This window comes from Phyllostomus hastatus, unplaced genomic scaffold (assembly GCF_019186645.2).
Source record: "Phyllostomus hastatus isolate PE091 unplaced genomic scaffold, TTU_PhHast_1.1 phas_scaffold_78, whole genome shotgun sequence".
NCBI lineage: Eukaryota > Metazoa > Chordata > Mammalia > Chiroptera > Phyllostomidae > Phyllostomus > Phyllostomus hastatus.
The window spans coordinates 68,250,650-68,268,406 of NW_025334041.1; the positions used below are offsets into that span (position 1 = coordinate 68,250,650).

Genomic DNA, 17,757 nt, shown 5'->3' on the forward strand with positions numbered 1-17,757 from the left:
AAATAGACATACTTTTTAAAAACAATTTCCCTAATGCTGTAAGCCTATATTGTGGAAACTTTGGCTCTCTGAATGAAAACATTTCATCAACTTTTTCATCAGTTCCTCTTTTTACAATGAAAATTCAAAAAAGAGAAATTCAGTAAAAAGAAAGCCACTGGCCAATGGCAGAAATCACCTATAATATAAAATAACATGCTACCAGACAGTTCTATAGGCTCTTTTGTAAATGTTCCTACCTTTCTATAATTTAAAAATACTGATTAACTGCACAGAACACTGTACCATTGTTTTCCACTTTTCACTGCCCTCCTTTTAGGAGGACAGCATCCTGCTGGCCACCATGTGACTTGCAGTACTGCTCTGTGAAAGGAGGATATTTCCCCACCCTCCTGATATCATGCTTGGCCTTATGATTTATTACGCCAGTGAAATGGGAGCCATATGACATCTGCCCCATCTGCCCCATCCAGCACAAGCTCCTCTTTTCCCTTCAGCAAGTGAAAAGGTACCTCTCTGTCAGCCTGGGTTCCTAGAGTGAAAAAGACACTACAGCACCTTCAACTACCATGTAACATGGACAAGAACTTGGAGAAGTTCTAGTGGACAATTAACATGGACAAGAACTACACTTTGAAACTAAGCCTCTGAGATCTGGGGGTTGTTTATTACCACAGCATCGCCAGACAAAAGCCAACTCATACAAACTGTAATCCTAACATCTAACCCCCTTTGTCACTTTAATTTCCCTGGTAGATGTCATAAATAACTGTTTGAGGATGTTGATTTCACAATTCAGTATGAAAGAAGTATGTAATGACTCATCTCCAAGTTTGCCAGAATCAAGCACTTTGATGTAAAGCTATCCTAGGTTCTGTATCAGCAATTAAGGCAATTATGACAGAGGGGTATCAAGACAACAGAAAGCACCCAAATCTGAAGTCCACAGAAACAATGAATCCATGACTTGGGTTCACTGTCCCAAGACCAGAGTGGGCTGTCATCCAACTGGAGAATACGGGGTTATTCTAAGTCCAGAAACTGAGGAGCCAGCACATGGGTATGGATCAAAGTAGATACAGGAGGTCAAGGGATAGCCATTCATCTGAAATAGTAGAAAGACATCAGTTTGTCACTGACAGAAAAGAATTACTAGAAATTTTGTCATTTGGGCTATCGAAAGTCATTGCTCCTATGTTTACCTATACTAAACAATTTAACAAACTGTTTCACCAATTTTCAAGTTGTTTTCATTAAAATACATACAAAAATGTTTTAAAATATTTCTTAGCACCTACAATGCCTAGGACTCATTATATCAGCACTGAGGAAGATTGTAAAGTCATAAGAATGAATCCTTGTGCACTGCAGGAGAAAAGTATTAGATTCTCCTCCCTACCCATCTGTCATAGTCATTAAATAAACACAAGACCAGACCTCAAAAAAAGGATATCAGTTTAAAAAAAGATACAACCTGAAATAACAACTCACATATAACTCTGAATGTTTTAAGCAACACAATGGATATAACCACTGAACATTATTGCTAATCAAAAAAGAAGAACATTAAGTAACGACAGAAGGAAAAGAAGAATTATAATAAAGTTACCATATTTCGAGGTCCTCCTATGGGTCAGGCTATTTATGTGAAGTTCTTTTAATCTTCATAACAAACCAGTGGCAGAGGCATTACTACCTCCATTTTATACTTAAGGGAACCGAGGCTCAGAAAGGTTAAGTTACCTGTTTAAGATAACACACCTGGTAAATCACAGTCAGAATTTGAACACACTGCATGCTGGCCCCTAACCCCTTTCCTTTCCTATTATTAAATGATGTCTTTCTGGAATTCAGCCAACTGGGTTTTTTTTTTTAACCTACCTTAGAATGTGTCTTATTCTCAAGAATTTTTAAAGACCACATTTAAAGTTATTCTTGTCATGTGTTTCAATATGTCACAATTCCTTAGGCCAAGAATTTATTAATTTTACTTCACCCAGATATCTTGTGACATAAATTAAGCCCATGTACTCTTCCCTTGTCATCGAAACAACACTTTTTTATAACATCAGTCATATAGCTAGAAAAGAGTTTGTCTTTATGTAGACACTACACAAAATAAATTCAAGATAATCTACATGAAAAAGAATCACCTTAACACAATTATTTCAGGTTATTTTCATAGGCAATTTTACTAATTTTATTGCTGCACCATTATTATTGTTATTAATAAAGCTACATTTAGGTGTTACAATAGATTTGACCAGCTATAGTAAACAGTTGTTACCATTTTCTTCACACATAATGCTTTTCAAATTAGTGGTTTTATGAGTATACAAATAATTAAGAGAAGATATGTACAGTGTATATATGTACATTTTATACATTTTAAATACTGACAGAAAATCAGTACCCTAAATGACAATGAATTACAGATAATTCTTACCCAAAATACAGAATATTTTAGACAGTGCATATTATTCATTCTGAGTTTAAAAGCCCAAGTAAACCTCAAGATTTTTTTCCATACATACCTCACTATACCTGCTGAAAACCATATGTGTATGTATATGTCTGTGTGTGTGTGTGTATAATCATAAATATTTTGAGGTTGGAAGAGACCTCAGAACTCATGCCCCACAATTCTGTCACGGCGTGGACAAACACTTCTCATAGCACAGTGGCCACGTGTAAGGACTCTGGAGCCAGACTGCCTGGGTAAAACCCCAGCTAGGCACATACTAGTGATGGGTCTTTGGGCAAGTTACAATACTTCACACCTTTGTTTCCTTCTCTATAAAATGTGGACTAACAGAAACTACATGAGAGATTATGCCGAGTAAATGAGATCTGGTATAGGTAAAGGACTCACTAAACTTCCTTACACATAAGAAACAATAAGAAGCCCTTAGGCCAGATGGGCTAAGTGCCCTTTTAAGGAGTTATGCCATTCAATGTCAGAACACCCTAGGGTACCTCTCAGTCTTGTGTGTCTAAAAATGATTTCTAAAAATCCATTTAATAGTCCACAATTAGAAAAGTCAACTAATTTTTCCTGGCTCTGTAGCCTCATGTAATCACTTCTGGATCAAAACTACTTGTATAAACACTGTAATTAAATTATGGATGGGGCCCTGGCTGGTGTAGTTCAGTGGATTGAGCACTGGCTGTGAACCAAAGGGTCACTGGTTCGATTCCCAGTCAGGGCGCATGCCTGGGTTGTGGGCCAGGTCCCCAGTGGGGGCCACATGAGAGGCAATGACACACTGATGTTTCTTTCCCTCTCTTTCTTCCTCCCTTCCCCTCTCTCTAAACATAAATCAATAAAATCTTTAAAATTAAATAAATAATAAATAAATTATGGATGGTATGACATAAATTTATGCTAAAGTGGCTTATGCAGACTTTTCATTGATTAGTCACTGATTCAAAAATATCTATGAAACACTTACCATTGACATTTCAGAGGCTAATATTTGAGGTTATCCTCTTTTCTGTAATTCCATTCTCTGAAACTTCTGTTTCTCACAGATGTGTTTTAAAAGTTTCCACAGCCCAACTTATCCACATCTATCATCACCCACATGCTCTTCCTCTTATTATGGGTCTGGCCTACCTACTTCCTTCTCTGAGACCTTCCTCCATCAGTTGCCCACTTTCCCCTCAAGAGTGAGAGCATTCATTTTCAGCATTCACTTCCCAACCTCCCATTCATTCTTTCACCACCCACTGCCCACTCCACAGACCACCTAAACCTTCCCAAGTTCAGTGACTGCTCTAAAGCAGCTGATCATGGACTCTACTCTATCCTGGTCTCTGCCCTCCCCAGTCATTTCTTTTCAAACTCCTTCCTACACTGCTTTCCCTCCCACTGCCCTTCCAGTGTCCTCAGCCTACTTCTCATTCTCTCCTCACTCTTCCTGGAAAATATTGTCCAATTTCACAGCTGTCACCAGCACCTGTATGTTGATAACTCCCAGATCTTTATTTCTGTCATAACCTTCTTTCCAAACATCATTATCACACAGCAAACTTTCTGCAGGCAAATTCACCTGGATGGCCCACAAGCACTTCAAAGGCAACATATTCAAATCCAAACACTTTATCTTTCCCCACTCAGCTTGCTCCTCCTACTTCATCACACAAGCTGAGTATTCTAAAAGCAACTTTGGCCCCTCATCTCCGTCATTCTTCCCATCCGGTCAATCGCTAAGTTCTGTCAACGCCATCCCCTACACATCTCTCTAATCCCTCTCCTTCTCTCCATCCTCACTGGCCTGGGCTAAGTGCTATGACACCCTGCCTGACCTCCTGATTCCCGAGCCACCAGATTCATCCATGGAAAACACCTTCTAGAAATAATATAATGCAAATGTGACCACTGTGTTCACCTGTTCACAGCCCTCAACAGCAGGCCAGCACCTCCTGGAAAATGTTCAAGCTCCTGGGAATGCCACGCGGGGCCCTCCAAGGCCTAGCCCCTGGGCCTCCACTGCCCCAATTCATCTTCTGTCACTCTCCACCTTTAATGCTCCAGACCTGCAATTTACCCATGTCACTGCTACTGCCCACAACATGCATGTTTTTTCCACCAATTTGCCTTTGCTGACATTTCTGCACCTACCACACCCCTCCTGCTCCCAGCCTGACTGACTCCAATTCATCCTTTAAAACTCAAACAGAAGTTACTTTCTCCAAGAACTCTTCCCTAAAACTCCACAATCAGTGGGGTACCTACCCTTCTGTGTCCTCCTTAGAATTCCCTATCAGAGCATGTAAAAACCCTACAGAGATTATTTGAAATAATCTGTTCCAGGCTAAAGTATAAAGACAGCAAGAACGAAAAAGGCGATCTATTCACTTCTGTGTCTAGCTCAATTAATGGTTGTTTATCTCAATCCAGAAACCTATAAATCTAGACGAAGAAACTTACAAAGAGCAGGTTAAAGCATTGGTACTGGTTTATATTTGTATACATAATATTTTAAGACTTAAAAGCATTACTTTTTATCCTGCTGTGGGTGACAGTAAGGAAAAGAACAGAAATTAATTTTTGTAACTAATTACCTAAACATTAGAAACTAAAAAACTATACTTTCTTTTTAGACTATAAATATTTAATTTTCATACTCAGAACTTGTTAACTCAGCCTTGAAATTATAATTCAAGTGGAAGAGTAGGAAAGAGGAAAGAAGGGTGACTAGGTAGTTGATAAAACTCACCAGCTTTCCCACGGAAGACTTTTCTCAGGTATTCTGCATACTAAAAGATTAAACTCTACTTATTAAAAGACAAACACTCTGAAGGACAGTCACATGAAAGGTGTAGTTCTCAGAAGAGGCCATGCCATATTCTGGGGAAGGACCTATCTTCAATGAAAGAAACACAAATAGGAAAATCCATGTAGCACCAGCTGAGCAGCCCTCTCCTGTGCATGGACTTGCTTCTGAGAAGGACTCAGCAAGCTCTGCATACAACATCTGTCCTGAGCTCAGATTATCCCACAATGGGAGACGATCAGTGCTGCTCAGACACAGCACGGACTTCATCTGCATCACTCAGCCTGGGTCCTGACCACAGGGCAGGCTGAAGTCTTCCTCCCAGACAGTTACACAGTTAGAGGTATAGTGATATAGAGGTATACCACTATAAAACAGTAAACTACTTGATTTCACATTGAAAAGAGAAGTCTATTGCAAACGAATGTTATTTGCAGTAATATGGTCTTCCCATGACTGCTAACGTTGATGTCTATAACAGATGGTTCATATGTTTGACTCAGAGGGTCTCTAAAGCTACACTTTCCAAGAGGTGAATCCGCCACGGCTACAGACCAGGAGAGGGGCTGAGCAGAAGACTTCAGAAAGCAAAGGGACCAAACATTCTGGATCCTAAACCTCTATGTCAGTAGACTGCAGTACTAGGTCAGTAAAGATACCTGCCTCTTAGTCTGAAGTAAAGTCCTCAACCTCCAACAGCACTTTCCACCTCAGCATTCCTGAGAAAGGACACCACGGGCTCCCTGCCATGGAATATGGTTGGCATGAAAGGGAGCAAACAGGGCCTGCTGACTGCCTGTCTTCTCAGTCCAGGCCCAAAGCCTGAATAATGTAACCAAAGTACAAAATTAACTGACCATCATCAGTAGTGTTTTTTTTTCGTAAAGAACAAAAAGGAAGTTTTTCCTTAAGACCCACCTGAGCAAACCACTGACTCCAAGAGTCCTTTTTTCCCCCCAAGAGTTGTCTAAATCACCTGACTACACCATTCTTCGTACCATACGCTGACAGCCAATAAAGTCTTTTCTCCAGTGTGAAGAAAATGCATGAACTGGATGACACTAGTACACACCAAAGCAACCACCAAGCATTTAGACAGGCCTAACCTGTCTCTGTGCTGAGAGCAACAGTCTAGAAGGAAAAATCACATCAGTGGTACATACCATTGCATATCACAAGAAATGGCTAAATACAATTAGATAGCATAATGCATTATGATGTATATGGCAGTATCATGACAACTAGAAGCATGAATGAAAAGTACTGCCCCAAACAATGGGCTAAAAACTATTGCAAGTACTTCCTCTGGGGGTTCACATGTGTCCCAAGGCTGCAAGATTTAAATTGGACACTACTGTTCCTGAAAAGTCAGCTATCTTTTCAAATCTGAAATAGCCACAATTGTTTAAACCAAATCTGGCTTTCTCTTATTAGCAACAGTTTTCTCTGCCATCTCAGAGAATAGCAGTATGTGTGTGATGTGGTGTGATGCACACACCCAAACCCTCATTAAGAAGATAAAGTAAATAAACTTTCCGCCAATCTCACAGCACATTCAAAGCCAATTGTGCTATGTTTACTCACATAATCAGTCCTGTCTGCACATATTTTTTCTAATGAAATAAGACTGGAAATTAAACACAGAAACTGCAGCTCAGTCTGACCACCTGATGGACTCATGGCACTGTGATGAGGGCTGAGGGAGAGGGTGGCTGGCTGTCCTGGGATAGAAGGTCCCCATAGGGGGTTACACTTGCCATTGGCTCTACTTGGAGCTAAACTGTGATTGCTCCTAGGACACCAGGAAAGTTGCAATTTGCACCTACGGCCACAGGGTAGTGCAGTAATTCTGCAAAGAGCCACACCCCCCCCGACACACACACACACCAATGCCACTTCCACCACCCTCAGTTCTCTCAGAAAGAGAGAACAGCTGGGAGAGAAAGCGGACATTTGGTCTGAGTCCTGGGCACCTACAGGAGCTGTTGTGAGAATCTTGACAAATCCAGAAGTGTCTGTAAGACTATCTAATTACTCGGCATTCTCTTGTGACTCAGAAGGATGCAGCCTTTGAAGGGTTGACAAGAACTGTAAAGCTGTAAAAAGTAATTAGCCTATGTATTACAAACTTTGTTTATTTAGGTTTTCATGTTTATTTCCCACTATGTCCCCACTAGGATACAATTAACCACCCCCTCACTCATCAGATATACCAGAAAGACGCACAAAAATAAAATAAATGCTACATCTAAATGTAACCTCCTGGCACTATGGAATTGTAATGCTAGTAGCATACAAAGCCTCCCCAACATAAAGAGGAAAAATGAAGTATTTTGAAAGAGCTTCTGTTTAAAGGCATTTTTATCCCTTTAGTTCTTTCTACTCAGAGTTAGGTCTGTGGACCAGCAGTAGTGCCCAGGAGTTGATCAGAAATGCAGAATCAGAGTCCCGCCCTGGATCTATTAAGTCGAAATCAGTATTTCATCGAGATCCCTAACTCATCTGGATGCACGTGTCTAGGAAGCACGGACCTGGGTGGTGGTTAACAAAGAGAATACACTGACCTACATCCTCAAAACAGTTTCCCAAGCCATGGGTCTCTTCTTCCTCACAACATATTTGATAGAAAAATAAATCTGTTTTTAAATGTAAAAACAAAGCCAGGTTATTTCCCAGAACTGGTGATGATCCACTAGACACAGGGGTGTCCAACCTGCAGCCCATGGGCCACATGCAGCTCAGGATGGCTATGAGTGTGGAAAATCGTAAATTTACTTAAAACATTATGTGACTTTTTTGTGATTATGTGTTGCAATGTATTTAATGTGTGGCCCAAGACAACTCTTCTTCCAGTGTGGCCCAGGGACGCCAAAAGGCTGGACACCCCTGCAAAGCCTTTTTCTATCTAAACTGCCAGGTCACTAATTAACGTTTCAATGAGCACTGACAAAAACTTCATTCTGTCACTTCATAATTCATGTCAAACAGTACAGGTATGACAAGAGAGGATTTGTGAAAACCAGTTTCCTGTCCATATAAAAGGAAAAAAAAAATTCAGTATCCATTTAAGCACATAGCTGTAAACTGAGTTTCTTTGTTAGTGTGGTCTCCAAATTATAGACATTTTTGTTTACCTCAGTCAACAATGAACCTCCTGGGAAGAAATTACGTGAAGGAATTTATTTCTGCCTTTATCCACACGTGAGTGGAAAAATTAACAGAGGCGAAAAGACACAAGTGCAATTCATACAATTGATGACTTCAGCACTCTTGATTCCACAACCCACAACCCACTATGACCATTCCACTGGAATGATCATAGACTTCTGAAGGCAGAAGAACTCTCAGAGATAACTTACTGCTGCTGGTCCACTTACCTAACCTAGGAATCTCTTTCCAGAAAGTACCTGGCAGGGGGTCTACAACCTCTGAGAAACAGCTAATTGTGACCTCTAAAACAGAGGGTGTCACATCACTGTTAGATACTGTCCCGTCTACTTCTCTTCCGCCTTTGAGCAACCCGGAACAGCTCTAGTCCTCCCTCCCAACTCCTTCAGGCACTCTGAGGGCCCCTCTCATGTCCTCAGGTGTTAGTGTCCAGAGACTCACACTATTTGGATGGTATAGTATCCTCCTACCCTGGTGTAACTATGTATTTTGTTTCTATTGAAACTAAATTGTGATTAGCCTGACATAATTTAATGAGACCCACAATGCCAAATGAAGTCATGTGATATAATGGGTAGTAATTCAATACATTCCCAGTGAAACATCAAAGATTATGTAATGGTTAATGTATCTACATATGTTAACAGTACAACCATAAACAAGGGAATATTTGTCTGCTAGAGTATGATGTACAACTAAGAAAACTACCAATCTCTACTTTAAAAATGTCCCAGGGTCCCATCACCAGGGACAGAACTCTGCACCAGAAGGATGACCTAGCCCATTGTGGCCTTTCTGTATCCTTCCTTGTTTATGATGAAAAGGCATTTTTAGGGAAGCAAAGGGTACGAAAGAAGTACATTTGGCATTCACAAAGTAATTGACACTTATTATTAACACCACAACCTTATGAGGTAGGCCAGTATAAGTGCTGTCATTTTATAAGTGATTAAACCAAGACTGAGAATAGGAAATGAGAAAAACTGTGAGCTGCCTAGGGCCAAAGAGAAAGCAAGGCTAGAGACAGCTGAATTCAGAAACTTCAATTAAATTTCCAGACAAAAGGAAACAGGCAACACTGAACATAAGTTTTATGGATTTCACTTTGAAATAAAACAAGGAAACATTATGTCACCATTAAATGATATTAAAATAATCTTTTATGGCCTTGATTTTGCCACCAAGGTTTTATTCCCAAAATAAAGAAAATTTAAACAGGCAAATTTATTTAGGTTACAAATACCATTCACACACACACACACACAAATCTTGCATTCTATTTTAAGAGATTAATTTTTTTCCTAATGTGACTGTTACTTTAATCAATATTATTTGAAAGGGTCTCAGTTTAAGTTGCTAAACCTAAAGTGTCATTGAGTAGACCCACTCTGGTTCAGAGGGACATTCTTCCAAAATAGATTCTTAGCATTTTATAACCCTCCTACATTTTCAGAAGGGAGAATCTGGAGTACAGGAAGAAGTCATTTCCCCTGACACAATACTTATCCTTAGCATCATCTAAAGGCATTTGGAAAAAAAAAAGGCATTTGGTTAAAACCCCATCTGTACATCCAGTGTGCATCCTCCCTGTTATCCTGGTGGTCCCCAGTTGAACTCCAGTCCTCTGTGCCCTGAATTAACCAGTCTCCCCACCTGGCTTGCTCCTAAATACACCACCTATGGCACTGGGTGGATGAAGTAATCAGTTCCTTGACCCCAGCACTTCACTGCTTCCCATCTACATCTCCCTGCCTCCTTTACACTGGCCACCAGCCCCTTCAAGGCAGCAGCCCACAGGTCCTGGGCCTGGAAGCCACTCTTCTTGGAAATATATAGAGATGAGCAAAAGTAGGTTTACAGTTGTGGATATGCAAAATGGAGTTTACTCCCATATTACATATTTTTCCATATGAACAACTGTAAACCTATTGTACTTTTGCGCAATCCCTGTATTCACGCCATACCTACTGAGACCCTTAGCTACCTCTGGGGCTCTAAGCCAATGAGAGTGCCACAGCCAATCACACAGCCACTTCTAGCCAATGAGACTGAGTGCCACCAACTGCACTGCTCTAACCAAGCGATTTTCAACCAGTGTGCAACAAGAATTTTAAAACATGCAATACCTGACTATTTAGTCAGGGGCACTAACCTCTTTTTCCTTACATTGTCAAATTTTAAAAAATGACAACAGCCATAAAACAAGAGCAAGCCAGTGTGAATAATTCAAAATTATACCTATCTTTTTGTCAGACTGTCAAAAATACATTTTTTGGCATGCCACAGAATTTTAGTAATTAGTTGTGTGCCATGAGATGAAAACGGTTAAAAATTGCTGCTCTAGATCAATCATTGCAGAACTAAGGCCCAGACTCAACCCACCTGAGTGAGGAAGGTGGTCTCATCACTGTGCACCTCAACTTCTGCTCTCTGTGTCCTGGTGAGCTGTTCTGACCTCTAAGGACTCACAAAAGGGATGGGGTAGGCCTTAAAAAATGTTTGCTTTGTTGGGACTGGAGGAAAGAGTCGAGGCACCTGAGGGTCAAAATCAGGGGTCTGGGGCAGTTTTTTGACACTAGGAAGGGCCAGAGAAGCCTGTCTAAGGAGCCCTGGAAGAAGCCATGGCCTGGCTATGTCCACTGGCTGCTGACCTGAGAGGACTAAGAGTGTCTCTAGGCACTACAGGGAGCATCATGTGGAGACTAAGTTGTAACAGCTCTGATTCGACTACCGTCCCCAACAGAGCACAGTCCATCCCTACCCCGCTTCAGGTAGTAACTTCATCTTTACCAGGAAAGCTCCACACTTCATTCTCCTTATTTCTATTTGCAGTCTTCCCTCCTGGTGGACTTTCCTCCCTTTTATTTTCTCCTAAACTTCCATCTCTCCAGGATACGTGTCAAATGCCACTTAACCATGAAGGTCTCACTCTCTCAAGGGGACATGCTCTCGTCCACCTGAAACAGTCAGTATCAGCTTTTGCTTAATCTCCTGCACGATCCCAGCAAACTCTCCTTTGCATCCCTACAGTGGGGGGTTTTATTTTGTTTTGTTTTTTGAAACACATGAACAGGAAAAATTTTTTTTAAAAAGGAAAAAAATTGTCAAAGTGCATCACACATAGTACAAATAAGTGTAACTTCATGACATCTTTGTCTCTGTCATGTGCACGTGTGTTCTTAAACATAGTGCGCTGCAATGTTAAACATGCTTGTTGCTGTGAGTCATGGTCTCAAACATTTGAAAGCCATTGCTCTACAGGACCCATGCTATTCCTAATACTCTAAGAATGGTTACTGACGAAATTAATGAGTATGAAATATCCATGAATTACAACTTCAAAGGTTCAAATTTGAAAGAATATAAAGTATAATGCCTATTTGGACAAAAATAAATGGATTCTGACCTACATAAAGCTGTTGGGGGAAGGAGTAGCAAAGAGGAATCTAAATATTTTCTATTGTATTGCGATAGACTTTCTCCTCAATAACTAAAATGTGTTTATATTTAAGGAAGATTGCATCTCATTTTGACTAAGTTCACTTTGGAAAACTTTTCTCATTCACTAAAAACAAGTCATGATTGCTAAGTTCTGCATCTTTAAAACACTTGGTATAGGTAACTCCACAATTCATGAAAGGATTTTCAGAAACACCATGAAAGCCTTTGTTCAAGTTCTTTCTTTGCCCAAGATGCCTCTATGCCCTGCCAATGCCCCACCCCCACCACATGTAAAAGTTCCATTCATCTTCCAAGGCTTAGTTCAAAGGCCATCTTTTCCTTCGAAGCCTTAAAAAAACACACACATGCAACTCAATTTTTCCTCTTTCCTTCCTCCACCACCCACCCCAGTCCTAAGTGTGGTCTTTCTCTCTTCTGGATCAAAGATGTTGAAAACAGCCCTGGCTGGCGTAGCTCAGTGGATTGAGCTCGGGCTGTGAACCAAAGCATTGCAAGTTCGATTCCCAGTCAGGGCACATGCCTAGGTTGCAGGCTACGGCCCCCAGCAACCACACATTGATGTTTCTCCCTCTCTCTTTTTCCCTCCCTTCCCTCTCTAAAAATAAATAAAATTAAGTAAATAAATAAATAAATAAAATTTAAAAAATGTTGAAAACTCCCTTTTTCAACCTTCTCATTCCCCTACTAGAAAATAATATACCAACTCACAGTTTATTCATCTTTGTATTCCTACAGCAACCAGCACAAAGTCCTGTACTTAAGAGATGATCAATAAATATTTGTTAAGTGAGTAAAAGCAGCGGTTAGCCTTTTAAAAGGAATGGTCATTATTTTAAAGGCCCTAAAGAATGGCTTATACGCCCAGCAGCTGATCAAAAGCGGGTGGAAAGCAGGAAGAAGAGCAAGAGGAACGGAGCGGGAGCCTGGGAAGAGGCACAGTTCCTCTGGATATCTGCCCCTGCAAACTGTCTGAATCCCAAAATCTTCAGGTATTCAACTCTACAGGTGAAGAGCTGTGGATCAGGTGTAGAATGAGTGTCTTCCCATGTTCCAAACTGTCCACTCTTGCTTCAAATCCGAAATGGGAAATGGAATTAAAGGTGGAAATTTCTTCTCAACTTTAGGGTTTGTCTGAAAAGAAAAGTTGAAGCCGCTATCTAGAGGTAAAAAAACCTCCCTTGAAAAATAAGTATAGGTGTTTCCGAGTTGGGGAGGGAGGGTGTGTAAAGAGGCAGAAGAGATGGTTCTTGAATTATCAACTAATTGTCTATACTGATTATATTCAACAGTACCGAGCTTTTCTCTTCATATTATCTATACAGTCGTCTGGGGACACTTTCTGTGACCACTAGATTAAGCTAGCTCAGGTTCAAACCTACAGTCATAACTAACAAAATGCAATATGTTTTATTGGAAAATAATGCCCACCAATTAGAAAAAAATTGTTAGGGATTAAAATACCATTCTTTTTTCCATTAACCTATACCTCCCCCCACCCTCTACAAAGAAAAAGTGTTTTTCAAAGATAAATTAAGGAAAGAAGTTTTTGGTGGTCTTTATTTTATTATTACATGTTTACTTTAAATATGGATGTATTTATATAAATATATTTATATTAAATTTCTATATATTTTAAATATATGTTAATTCGTATAGGGTAGGCATAATTTCCTAAATCGTGGTATTTTGTTTTCAAATTTTTAGTTTTAGATCAATATCATTCAGGGCTCTGACTTTTTCTTTCATATTTTAAGAAAACCTTAATTTCCAGTCCATCAAAATTTTGTTTTGTGATTAATTTCAGAGCCACTATCATAAACTGAGAGACATTTGCAGGACTATAAAAAATGCACTGGGTTTGAAATCAGAAAACTGAGCCTTGCAATTAATGCCTAGTTGATTGAATACAGGTTCTAGACACATGACCCTGGGCAAATTATCTGAGCTTTCCCACCCTCAATCTCCCAATCTGTAAAATGGGAATAATTGTCATAGTTGCTTCCAAGGTTGTTGTGAGGATTAAATAAACTTCCAACATGAGAAGTATTTTTTTATCCTCACCCAAGGACATGTTTTTATTGCTTTTAGAGAGAGAGGAGGAATGGGAGGAAGGGAGAGAGAGAAACATTGATGAGAGAGAGAAGCATCAATTGGTTACCTCCTGTATGGGCCCCCAACCAGGGGTGGGAGATCGAACTCGCAACCTAGGTATGTGCCCTGACCAGGAATCAAACCTGCAATCTTTCAGTTATGGGACGACACATCAACCAATTGAGCCACACTGGCCAGGCAAACATATGATGTATTTAGAAGAGTTAACTCGTAATAGATTTAGAAAAGTGGTAAATGGTAAGTGTTCACTAACTGTCCATTTGTTTTATAGTCTCAGTAAAGTTACTTTACAGCTCAAAGCCACTACTTCCTTATTTATAAAATGGGACTACTACCACTTGCCACTTCTAGGATTGTTATGATATTCAAATAAGAAAACGATGGATATGAAAACATCTGACCCACAAAAAGTACACAAATGTTAGTTACTTTGGATCACCTATAAGCTTAAAAGCAAACCATAAACTTAAAAACTTATAAGCTTAAAAGTAAACCACAAAATTGAGCTAGAAAATACCATCCAAAAATTCATCTATGACTGAGAAAACGCCTATATTAAAATACAAACTCAAGCAGTTTGGTTTATCTTTACCAGAAATATATAAGCTTTTGTAAAATGTAATTCTACATCTATAAACTAGAAACACTCCCTCAGTCAAGCCAAACTGTCCTATATTGTAAGCAAGACAGCCAACATGCTTTCATAAGCCAAAAAATAAGTTGATACATTAACTAAAATCTGATATCATGTATAGCAACTTTTAAAAAAATGATTATTTTTTCACTTCTAAAATAGTAAGTATATTGTGGCTAGTGTAACTTTCAAGTCAATTCAACAGACATTTATTGTGTAACTGTGCTCCACATAACTCACCTGGGAACTAAGGATGCAAAGGGAAACAGGCTCAAGGCCCTGTGCTGGAAAAGCCCACAGGTTATGGCTGATACTTTCAAAATATTACTCATAGAAATCATTAGGGGGCTTCAATTTGAGTCAGCAGGCAGACAAGCAGCATGAAAATATGACAAAACAGTAAGTTCTTCCCTTTGACTGAAAAACTGCGTTCAAAAGCAAATGTCATTTTAAGGCACAGTTTCTACCTAGAAACCTATAGAATTTGTGCTAGAAACCAACATTCCTAAATGTAAATCTGTAAAATAATAGGTATCTGTAAATGAAAGGCTGAAATATCCCTGGGAGCAACAACACAGTAATTAGCAACTTTTATAGAGTAATAACATGTTTCATATTCTTTCTATACTGGCTCTTTGAAGTTCCCAATTTTCCACAGTGTAACATATAAAAGTTTTATTACATTAGGGCCCATCCTCATGTATTTTATAAGAAACTGCTCCATAATGCGGTAGCTTTGTGTCAAATTTGTGACACCTGGCTTTAGAAAGATAAAAGTCACTACAAACCTAAATCACTGAAAATATACATACATCCACATATCATCTCAACAATCTATGATTTATAAATCATAAAGCAGTTTAGCTTTAAAACCGCACTTTGAATATTCATGTGCACACCACTTGGAGTTGAAGACATGTGAACTCCTTACGGATTTAACTGCACCCCCCCACCGCCCGCCCAAAAAGCTCAGCTCTACAATAAGCGATTACCAGAGGCAGAACACAGTGCAGTTAATATACTTGTTTCAGCAGATGTTCATTCCCGTAAATATTAAACAGAACACAAGTTCCTCCAGGAATAATATGCAGGCAGTAATTTTACCACCTGAACGGGACTAGTTGGAAACATTAGGCGATGATGGGGGGGGGGGGCGGGGGGCGGGGGGTGCAGTTAGAAAGATGTAGAAGCAGCCAATGAGATTTTTAGAACACCCGCAACCGGAATTAAACTGCTTCTAGCAGCTCCTCAATGTGAGAACCGGGGCACAGAACCCGGAGGGCTTCCAGGCCATAGGCACCCCGGGCTTTGAGTCCCAAACCGGGCAGAAAGGGCTGCGCGCGGCGCGGGTGGGTGGAGTGTGTAAGAGGAGGAGGACGACTGTGCAGAGGTGTGCAGAAAGGGCCCAAAGGAATTGTGAACCTCGAGGAAATGACTGTCCCTGGGCCAAGGCCTCTTGAATTCCCACACGGTGAAACACTCGCCCCGTGCCCTGGTGCTCACTTCCATCTCGGGTGGGAGTGGGTAGGAGGGGCAAAAAGCACGCAGCGGCCAAAACCCGGCGCCGACAAGCAGTGGCTGGAGCATCCTCTAAGGGCACTTTGCTGCAGCCCCAACTCCAGGGGGTCGCTCGTGTGAACCCGATGCTCTCGGAGAAGAGGGAAGGGGTTCAGGGGAGGGAAGGAAGGAGAGAGGGGCTAGGGTATCGAAGGGTGGGTCCGGACACTATTGACACGTTCTAGAAATCGGTTCTTTTTTTCTTTCCATGGCTGCGCTCTGCCCCTGGCTCCCCAGATCATCCGCCCCTGGGCTAGGGCGGGCAGCACCGGGGAGAGGAGACTGGAAACGGGGCAAGAAGACGAGCAGGCGGCCGTGCAGCCACCCGGTACGGCAGAAAGAAGCGGGCGCGGCGGGCGCCCGGACCCACCCCACCCCCACGGCGCAGCCCCGGACCCAGGTGAGGCTCTGGCGGAACCTTCGTCGTTCCCGCCCGCCCCGGAGGCCCGCGCGGGGACTCACCACAGAGACTCGAGGTCCCATTCCTGGAGCAGTGCTAAGTCGAAGCTGTCCATGGTGGGAGGTGTCGGTGTCAGTGCTGCCGCCGCCGCCGCCGCCGCCGCCGCCAAGGCTCGGGCCGCCCGCGCGCTGCAACGAAAAACGGCGCTCAAGGTGCATCCCAGCCGCGCCGGGGCAGCCGCCGCCGCCGCCCGTCCCCCTCATCACCCCCCCCCCCACCTTGGTCGGGCTCCCCTCGCCCCCCGCCCCCGACGCGCGCCGGCTGGGCAGCAGCGGCCACACTCACCCGCTCGCCGGCTCCCGCGCAGGCACACTCCGGTGAGCCGCTAGCTCGCCGCGCCGCCGCCGCGCCTGCCCCTCCTCCTCCCCGCCCCACCGCGGCCCGGCCCGCTGCCCCCGCCGCCGCGCTCCGCGCCGCCCGCCGCCTCTTTCTCCTCAGGGAGGCGCGTGTGCGCGGGCGAGGCCGAGGCGCGCGCACCCGGAGCCCCGCGCCGCGCCCGCCCGCGCGCCCTTGCGCTCCCCGCGCGGCCCCTTGGGGTCCCGCGGCACACCCAGGCCGAGCTGCTTTGCCACCCCGCACCCCTGGCGCCCGCCCGACGCGGCAGTTCCGGGACGCCTGGGGCGGCCCTGCCAGTGTGGCGGAGGGTCAGGCGGCGGCGCCGGGCGGGGGATGCTGAGCGGGCTGCCTAGCGCACGTCCCGCCGCCCGCCCCGGCCCGCCCGCTCCTCCCCGTCCGCAAGCTCTAGTTTTGCACCCAGGATCCACTTTGACCCTGCCGGGCCCCCCGGCGGCGGGGAGGCTGCTGACCTAGAGTCAGTGCCTGGAAATTCGGGACTGCCCCAGGCCCGTGAGAGTTAACTGTGCCGCCTCCAGCAGCGCCGTAAACAAACCGTTTAAAATATCTGGAGTCAGTAAGTTAAGGGAAATTAATGAGAAGCGTGAGGGTAGCTCTCCTGGCTGGACCTGCAGTTTGGCCTGCAGTGGGGGTCCCACCATGCACCAGCTGGCTAGTAGTCCCTGGGAACCAAGTTCCCCTCCTTTTATTTCTTGCAGGGAAGGGGGCAGACCTCTGGGTGTACACTGCAA

The 17,757-nt window shown here is 42.8% G+C and overlaps 1 protein-coding gene across 4 annotated transcripts in view; it reads right to left on the reverse strand.

Annotated features, from left to right (window-relative positions):
* The window catches only part of AFF3 (AF4/FMR2 family member 3), a 544,115-nt gene extending 527,106 nt beyond the window's left edge, over positions 1-17,009 (reverse strand). For 2 of the 4 annotated variants that reach the window (XM_045827774.1, XM_045827773.1), the window contains exons 1-2: positions 16,958-17,009; positions 16,675-16,800 (exon numbers count right to left, since the gene is read on the reverse strand). In XM_045827774.1, the coding sequence (XP_045683730.1) occupies positions 16,675-16,727 (53 nt within the window). In that variant the 5' untranslated portion in view covers positions 16,728-16,800; positions 16,958-17,009. Of the gene's footprint in view, positions 1-16,674; positions 16,801-16,957 lie in introns of those variants that run through there. The other 2 variants (XM_045827776.1, XM_045827775.1) reach the window with 1 other exon arrangement.
* Positions 17,010-17,757: the final 748 nt, after the last annotated feature.